The sequence below is a fragment of the Vigna umbellata genome, chromosome 1 (assembly GCF_029865625.1).
Source record: "Vigna umbellata cultivar VRB3 chromosome 1, Vumbellata_1.0, whole genome shotgun sequence".
NCBI lineage: Eukaryota > Viridiplantae > Streptophyta > Magnoliopsida > Fabales > Fabaceae > Vigna > Vigna umbellata.
The window spans coordinates 99,156,502-99,166,003 of NC_142165.1; the positions used below are offsets into that span (position 1 = coordinate 99,156,502).

Genomic DNA, 9,502 nt, shown 5'->3' on the forward strand with positions numbered 1-9,502 from the left:
TCATTAAATTTTATATTATTTTGTCCCGATATAAATTTCAATTTTCATTTTATAACTTTTATTTAGCTTAAATTGCTCATTTACTATATTTAAATTGAGAAGTTCTTTTGGATTAAAAAGTTTCCGTTGAGAATTTATAATTAGACCTTCTGCCAGTCTCATAAAGGTTAAAACTTATTAGAACAGAAAATAAGTAAAGTGGACTTAGCAAGGATTAGTTCTGCACGAATCAGCTCTTTTGTTCTAAATAAACTTACGCCAGAGATCACTATGAATTCAACTATTGAAGTTTTGAATTTTTTATTCTTTTACATACTTTTTTTGTTTATCTATTTTATACAAAAGAAAACCAGTAAAAAATAATTATACAAATATAACCGTATAAATTATAACATTAAATATGCTACACATAGTTGGCTCATAATTAGTAGAATTGAACTTTTCATAATTCAAATTTAGTTTATTTACTTAATAAATTCATTTTGTAAATCAAATTCAGCTCATTTGATTTATGAATTAACTTCAATAAATCAATATATTTTTTAAAGTATGCCTCAAAAACCCTTTAGAAAAGAGACCCGAATTATGAAAAACGAATATAAAAAAAGTGTTTTTTTAAAGCACTGCAAGCATAACCATTTCAACACTATTATCTTCTATTACAAATTTGAAGGTGCAGTAGAAGAAAGAAAATGAGATAATGACACGTCTTCTTTTAGCTGGTTGAGTAAAATTAGAGGGAAAAAGAAAAATTAATCTTTGGGAAAGAAACTCAAAATTGTCTTTCTTCCTCTTTCCACTTGGATTTAATTTGCAATTTCTTTCTGGCTTCCCTCATCTTTGGTCTGAATCAAACAGAAGGTGTAAGTTGCATCCGTGGAAGTGAAGGTCTTCCTAGGAGGTCGAGTCTGAGCATCATATGCCACTGCTCTTGCGAGGTGGTTGGTTTGGTTATTCATAATTTGCTGGGGCGAGACTAGATTTCGACTTTTGTTGTTGTTTGTAGTTGTCTCTTGACTAATGCAGTATAGACACCGTCCTTGCTAAGAAGCTCATCATGGGTGCCACTCTCAACTATTTGGCCATCAGATATAACTGCAACGGTGTTAGCAGTTTTAACAGTTGATAACCTATGAGCAATGACTAGAACTGTTCTTCCTTTCATGAGAGACTCCATGGCATCCTGTTACAAATCATCACCATTAGCATATTTTGCAAGAGAAAAAACAAGTTTATGTGAGCATGAAAGTGGAAAAAGAATCGAAAACTCACCTGCACTAGGTATTCACTTTCAGCATCTAGGGCACTAGTAGCTTCATCCAAGAGGAGAATTTTTGGGTTCATAAGAAGGGCTCTAGCAATTGCTATTCTCTGTTTCTGCCCACCGGAAAGCCTTACCCCACGCTCTCCAACAAAGGTCTGATATTTCTCTGGGAATTTTGATATAAATTCATGTGCATTGGCCATTTTCTGCATTCAAATTCATACCAACAATGAGCAAATGAGAGTAGAGGGAAAGAGGTGTCTTATTGCAGAAAGAAGATAGAAATATTACAGAAGCATTCTCTAAATCAACAGGGTCCACTTTGCCATCAAATCCATAAGCTATGTTCTCCTCTATGGAACAGTTGAAGAGTGTAGGCTCCTGACTCACTATACTGATCTGCAAAGACATGAGCAAACAGCATTAATTTAAGTTATCCAAATCACAAAGAAATGTAAATTTTGAGGAGTCCAATTTCTTGTTACCATTGGCGTATTACATTAAACCTGTAATACGCCACTCAAGCTCCAAACTATACATTTTCAGTATCAAACTCAATTGCAAGGCAATCAGACAGCACAGTAAAAAATGTAGCTGTAGTAAGTCACAACATGATAGGTACAACGCATGAATTAATAAATAGCTTTTCATCTCGACTTCTTATTAAGTCAATATACCAGGATTTTATCTTATACTCATCAATGCATAATACTGTAAGACATCACGTTCCTAAAACTTAAAAACACGAGACTGCAAGTCTACAACACTAAATTGGGTAAATCATTGTCAGTAGTGTATGAATGTCTTACATAAAGTTAATATTTACTGAAATATACGTGTGATATTCATCTGCTAAATATTATAAGTTTGTTGTATTCTGTAAAATGTACTTTTGATATTCATTTGCTAAAATGTTAAGATTTTTTGTGTCCTACGCTCAAACAGATGCTGCAGTGCTAACCTAAAAATCTATGGCCTGTGTTTGACAGTAAATATAAATAATAAAATAAATTTGTATTATTTAAATTCAAACACTTGATTGTATCGAAAAATAAATAAAGAAATAAACTTAAAATCTGAAATTAAAAAAACAAAAAAAACTGTGGTCAAGTTACCTTTCTGTGTAAATGCTTGTGTGATATTTCTACCAAAGGAACCCCATTCAGTAGAATCTTTCCCTTGGTTGGGTCGTAAAATCTTTCAATTAAGTTCGCAATTGTACTCTGCACAAAATAAGAAACAAAATAATGCGCATGATGTTTTTTCTCTTTCACTTCACCTTGCTAACCTTTCTACGGCTCTTCAACCCAAGCTCATTAAATAAGAACCTTTTAGAATGATTAACTCCAAAAATAAACAGCAAGAAAGGGAAAACTATGTATACTATACCTTTCCACCACCACTTGGACCAACAAGAGCAACCTTTGATCCAGGATGCAGTTTCAACGTAATGCCCTAAGATGAACAGTGCAGTATAATTTGATTAATTATTTACCGGATTCCAGAACATTTGCAATGCCCGAACATAAAACTAAAGGGACGTTGTTACCTTGAGCACTGGATGATTAGGGCGTGATGGATAGGCAAACCACACATCATCTAGTTCTACTTCCCCATCTTGATCACTACAATAAAAGGCATTCAGTGCCACTTCTCATTCAAAGGAATAAAAGTTTAAGCTGAAAGTGTTAGGCATTGATGTAATGAGAGGGTTAGGAAGAAATTTAGAGATAAAAGTAGTAAAATGGGTAGTTGTAAAGGGGGTGGGCGGGGCGCTGGGAGACTTTCTAGAAAAGCCTGTATATTCTTATCTTGTGGTGGGATGTTGGGGGATTCTTTTGTATGGATAGTCTTTTGAGTTTGGGACGGGAAATACCCTGTATGAAAGGAAAGCAATTTTCCTTTGAAAGCTTTGGCTTATACGGCTAATAGTGAATAATTCAGTTAGAGTTTTTCTTAGTTTTTTTCAGTCTTCTTTTTCTTCTCACAGTTTTTGGGTTCCTAACAATTTGGTCCAGCCTGCCGCATTCGAGAAGGGGAAATCATGGAAAAGAGAATAGCTGCTTTGGAGAAATTGGCCAGCGAACATGGAAGGGTGATTTTGGAGATGCAAGATAACTTCCAAGAAATTAAAGAATTACTGTGTCATTCAAGAAGAGAGAAAGAAGTTCTCAAAGAAGCGAGAACTCCATTAACGGGGAAGGAGAGGAGAAAGAAACGGTGCTCGGTGAGAATTTTGACAAAGAAGAGGAAGAAGTACATAAGCATTGGATGATAAGGATGGAATTACCCACCTTTGAAGGGAACGATCCAATGGGGTAGACAGCAAGGGCTGAAAATGTTTTCGAAATTCAGGAAATTGCTCCAAAAGAGAAGTTGCGTCCAGCCATCATTAGGATGGAAGGAAATGCAGGCTAGTGGGCTAAAATCTGGCAACAAAATCTTGGGAAGATCTTGCAACAACTCAACTAAGGATAGTTGGAGGCACTAGGAGAAGCATGTTATTTGAGAGTTTGGCAGCAGTGACCCAGACAGGGAGTGTGAAAATTTTATTTGAGAGTTTGGCAGCACTAACACAGACTGGGAGTGGGAAAATTTTCATCCAAGATTTCAAGATATTGGTGTCACAAGTAAATCCAACTCCAAAAGATCAGTTGAAGGAGTATTTCTTTGCAAAGTTGAGGGTCCTATGCAAGAAAAAAGAGATTCCCACCAACATCACATATGTGGACACGACTGACCACTCATTGCTCTCCATCAAGTTGATGCATTGGATGAAATTCTAAATCCAATTGGGGTTGATGCTGCAGTTTCTGCTGGTGGGAGAAGAGCTATTAGTCATTCGGTTTCGGTTTACACCACCAAGATTGAGACCCCTAGTAGTATTTCATTACAAAAAACATATAGAAAAAGGAGGGTGGCTAGATTGTGGGAGAATGGCTTGTACGAGATGAGTTTGATTGACATTAAAGACATTGGATTTGTCAAGATTGTTGATGATGGTGTTTTTCAAGAAATGAGTAATGTTTTGCACCGAGTAGAAGACTTGCGAAATACTGAAAAAGGATCTAGTATGCAGATAGATTTGATGGTGGTTTCCGAAAATACTCTAAAGTTCAAAGAGAAAAACATTGAATATGTGAAGGCCAATCATATGATTCTAGAGTTTAACCACTTTTTTATAGGGAATACAGGAGTTTTAATGAGTTTAAGCACTTTTTTTATAGGGAATACAGGAGTTGAATGTATAACGAGGGAGCTGTAAAATCATGTAGTAAAAGATTAAAAAAAGTAAGCTCCTTCATCTGTACATCCTAGACCAAGTTCAAGGATTGTAAAATACATAATTGGTGAAATGATTGACAAATTCTCAATGAATAGCATAATAGATTTACAACTATACACACTCTATACTGTTTGGTGAAATTCATGAGTGACCCCACTCAATGACAAGGGTCCTGCCTCCTATTTAGTGGGTACCACATTAATTTCACCCTACTGTACAAAGTGTGTTGTCTTGTGTTGCTAGAATTTCTCAAAGTTATATTTTAGGAATTATATGAAACTGACCCCAGTGGACATTTACTTCCTGGCTCGGGCATGGATGAGGTACGATCCAAAAGTTGAAATACCCTTCTGCTAGCACCTGCAGCTTTCATAACTACTGTATACAATCCTGACAGACCAGATATAGAAGAACCCACTGCAATAAGGCAAAGGAGCTGAGTCAATATCAATACAACAGAGGTAGTTCAAATACAACAGTTAAAATATCACTGAAATAGATCAAGAGAATAAACAAGAAGAATCTTAACCAACTAATAGAAAATATCCATGGATCATGCATACTTTCAATGTGAATGTTTTCCAGGTTTCATTGTAATGTAAATGGGAGAAATAGAAAAAAGAACTTACCTGAGAGACTATAAAGAATGAAAGATGTAAGATCACCAGAGGACATGTAACCCCTGATTGTCAAATTAGCTCCATATATAACAACTACAATAACTGAAAGTGTAGATGCAGCATTAAGGCCTCCAGAAAAGAGTCCAACAACTTTCTGCATTGCCAAAGAGATACATATAAGATTAAATGTTGTAAAGGTAAACAAAAGAAGTTACACGATGTATCAAAATATAATTGGCTAACTCACAGCTTGTTTAAGTCCAAGATTAAGTGTTTCATTAACTTTCTCTGAGTAGCGCGTTATTTCAAAATCTTCTTGGGCAAATGATCTTACTGTTCTTATTGCACCAAAGGATTCCTGTGCAACACAGATGAAATTAATATAAGTTAAACTATCTTTTCCTATGATATCTTTTTGGTGAAAAAGGCGTACCTCCGCAATTGATGAAGCTAATGCAGCAGCAGCTTGAGTTTTATGAGAAAGTTCACGCAGGTAACGGCCAAACTTGCGAACAGCAACGGAAAGAACAGGTACAACAGCCAAAGCCAACACTGCAAGAGTTGATGAAAAAGAGAGAAGTTAGGATAATGGATAAGAAAACCCGGGTGAACCAGTTTGGCCACAAAACCAGTGAAGTGGCTCAGTTTTCAATCTAGAAAAATTGAAAGATCAGACATTTAGAGAACCACTAAAACCAGTGGCAAAAAACCAGTTTGGACAAGTTTTTTTATTTATTATTTATTTACTTCTTTTATCCTTTATTCAACCAACGATATGTTTTTGAGACAAATAATAATAAATGAAATAAGGTCCACTCTCGCTAAATGTGGTTAACTATTATTTATTATTTTTCTGTCTACGCAGGATTAACAATATGGTCCTTTTATGCTAATGTTATATTTTCTCTGATTTTATTTCTTTTCATTTTATGTTAATTCATTGCTTAATAAATTGTACGACATTGAAATATTTAATTAACTATCACTGGTTTGACTATAGTTAAATCATGAATGAACCAAGCTGCCACCAATTCAATGACCGGTTTTTTTTGTAAACATTGATTAGGATATATATAATTGCGTGTTTGCATTTCTTCAATGTTGAATAACTCACACGTTAACTTCCATGACGTTGCAAACATGAAGCTCAAACCAATAAATGCAGTTGAAAAGTTTCTCAGGGCCTCAGAAAGATTGGTAGTCGCAGCATTCTTTATGATCTGTGTATCTTCAGATAGCCTACTTAAAAGTTCCCCGGTTCGAGTAACATCAAAGAAAGCTATCTCCTGAGAACTCATAGTACATAATAAACAAGCCTGCTCAGTGCTCAGAGAAAGTAAAGAGATGCAACGCAAGAGTCATTACTGTTTTACCTGGTTTACAAGGTGACTGAACAAATTCTTTCTCAGCCGTGCAACAACCCTTTCACTGGCAGTATAAAAAAGCCAGGCTCGAAGTGCAGTGCAAATTGATCTGGAAAACCATCAAAACACAGTGATAAGTTAAAAATTATGTCTATGATAAATTAAAAAGTACTTATTAAATATATTAGATTATTAGAAATCTTACATAAATATTTTATTTTCTCTTTTATCTTCAGTTACTTTATCATTGGTCTTTGTTTGTGTTTTGGGTTTAATTCATATTTTTTTTATTATAAAAACAATGTTATGCATATTTTCTATACAAGGGAGATTAATCCCATACAAATTTTTCACTATATTCAATAGTACTCAAGCGAGGATCATACCCAAAGACAACGATCAGAAAGATTTCTAGTATGGTGCTCTTAACAGCATCCAAAGCTTCATCTCTCTCCTCCGGAGTCCGGAGATCCCCAGAGACAATGTCAATTATCTTCCCACCAAATTTTTGCTGCGGCAAGAATATTTCCATGTTCATTAGAAAGCAGGTAGAAACTTATATTCAGCAATGGTGACAGCAAATAACATAAATACACGCTGACAGAATATTTAGTATCTCTGTATGTGAGATGGAACGGAAAAGGGAGGTATTAAAAGAAGCATACAACTAAGATACTTGATGTGGCTGCAATCAGAAGAGCCACAGTACCGATCACCAGCTTTCCAGCCTCAGGTTTTGCCTGCAATCAATTTCAAACGAACAAAAGAAGAAGCTTTAATAATCAAAATAACATGACAGCAATTCATTCAAAGAAACATTGGCCACTTACGAGTGAAAACACTCGACAGAATCCCACATTCGCCGCCTGTAATGTACACGCATTAAGTTAGCAAATGCAAATGTTAACATGATGCTAATGCTATGAGATGTCACAGAGAGAATTAAATTATGCGTGGACAGTAATTACCGGCACTGCGTCACCGTGTTCAAGGTCTGAGACTTGATCTTCCGAGCTACCATCCCTCTTTCCTCGTCCCTATATCATTTCAAAAATTAATGGAACCACATCGATAAATGCAGTCGCAGAAATATGTCCACTTTCGCAAATTTTTACATTGACTGTACCCAATCCATAACCATACAACTCACGAAAGAAAAATGCATGACCATACCAAGAATTGGGAACGTAATTAATAGTTTCAGGGAGCAATAGTGACTGGGTAAAACCTAAGCCAGTATAGCATGCACGAGTTCCTCACAGTGTGGAATCGTTACAAATCCATGACCTCTCGTGTAAACTTTAATCTCATTCATGCCTCAAAATGAAAGAAAAAACAAAATAAAATCCGAAAAATGACAAAAAACAGTAAAGACTTGAACTCTGTCTTCACTGAACACAGTTTCCACAACACAACTTAACAGAAAGTGATATGTACAAAGAAGAACGAGTTTAAACACCAACAAAAAAAATTTAAAAAAAGTTTTAATTCAATTAAAAGAGTACAATAGGATTTATTATCATCATCATCAGGAGGCAGTGAATTACATTGAATAAGCGTGTGTTTCTGAATTGATGACAGAAATAGCAACGAATGACAGTGTTGTAGTAGAGAAGAAGGAGCAATCGAAGAAAAGCGAAGAAAAATTGTGGAGAGGAAGAGAAATTGACTTACGCCACGCTGGGATTCCAAGAGAGGAGCTCGTTCACTTCTTAATCCGTTCATTTTCAATCTCTCAATTAATGCTTCTTCTCTCACTTCCACTCTTCTATATAGATACTGATACAACGACACCCAAAGGTTACCTCTGTTCTTTCTCACCATAAAAAATAAAATAAAATAAAATAAAATTAAATTAAATTGTGTTAGTTGGGAGTTAGTCAACATGCACTCTCTATCCTTCCAAAATAATTTTTCACATATTTTCTTTTCCGAGACTATTTTCCCTCATTGCCCAAGGACATTGGCTAGGGTTAGGCATGCAAAGAGTGTGCGTCTGTGTCCATTTATTTCAACTTATTAAATATTATTTAAAAATTCTATAAATATTATTCCCCCAATTTAACATTTTAAAAAAGAACAAATCAATAAATTCACATTATGAAAATTAGTCAGAGATGCTCAAATAAAAAAATTATGTAGTTGTGTAAACATTGTTTGTGTCATTTTCTAATTTAAATTAAAGTCTTATTTTCATAATCTGTTTAATAAAAAAATTTGTTAAATAATTATACAATTTACCAATACCAGTAGACGACTTTGATATGAGAAAGTTCAAATAACTAAATTTAAAGATACAATAATTAAAAATAATGATTTAATTTAAAGAATATTAAATTTAAATTAATAGTCATTTAAAAGAATGAAATTATTTTAATTTAAAAGAATAAGAAAAATATATGTTATATTAGCCTATTCCAATGAGAAAAAAAATATTTGTCTTTTTATATTTTATATAGGTATAAAAAGTATTAGTCTTTTTCTGTGATGACGTACCTAGTGATGTACATGGCGATAATATAGGTCCTTTTTGTTTGTTTCGTGTGTTGTTTTTTTCTAATTCATTACAATTTTTCTTAAAGAAATAAAAACGGAGTGAGGAGAACGATAGGTTCATTCCGTGAATGTGGCCCCCACACTCCAGGAAGAAAATACGTGGTTCTGTTTTGCTTACTCAACGCACGTGTTTTGACGTGGATAAAGCAGAAAAAATTCTTTAAATATTATTCAGACTAAAAGAATTATTTGACAAAATCAAAAAAATTGGAGTTTATTTAATTTTTTTAGGACAATAGGGGTAATCTCATTGCTTGTGTAGTTATCCTTCAAGTTATTTTAATTTTCTTTAACACATTAATATTTTTTTTTAGTAATTATTCAAAAATATCAAAATATATTTATATAATGAAAACACATATATTACACATATGTGTTTTTTTTTCTTGTGATAAAAATAATAATAAAATGA

At 34.1% G+C, this 9,502-nt stretch overlaps 1 protein-coding gene across 1 annotated transcript; it reads right to left on the minus strand.

The window, feature by feature from the left end:
* Positions 1–583: 583 nt before the first annotated feature.
* Positions 584–8,400, minus strand: ABCB27 (transporter associated with antigen processing protein 2). Its single transcript, XM_047304492.2, has 17 exons — positions 8,209–8,400; positions 7,503–7,571; positions 7,365–7,400; positions 7,200–7,274; positions 6,921–7,045; positions 6,544–6,643; positions 6,285–6,456; positions 5,604–5,722; positions 5,418–5,528; positions 5,180–5,324; positions 4,835–4,967; positions 2,814–2,889; positions 2,654–2,719; positions 2,380–2,487; positions 1,556–1,663; positions 1,273–1,470; positions 584–1,183 (listed from the first exon to the last, which is right to left on the minus strand). The coding sequence occupies exons 1-17, from the start codon at positions 8,356–8,358 to the stop codon at positions 977–979; spliced, it is 1,998 nt and encodes a 665-aa protein (XP_047160448.1). The 5' UTR covers positions 8,359–8,400; the 3' UTR covers positions 584–976.
* Between the last annotated feature and the right edge of the window lie 1,102 nt (positions 8,401–9,502).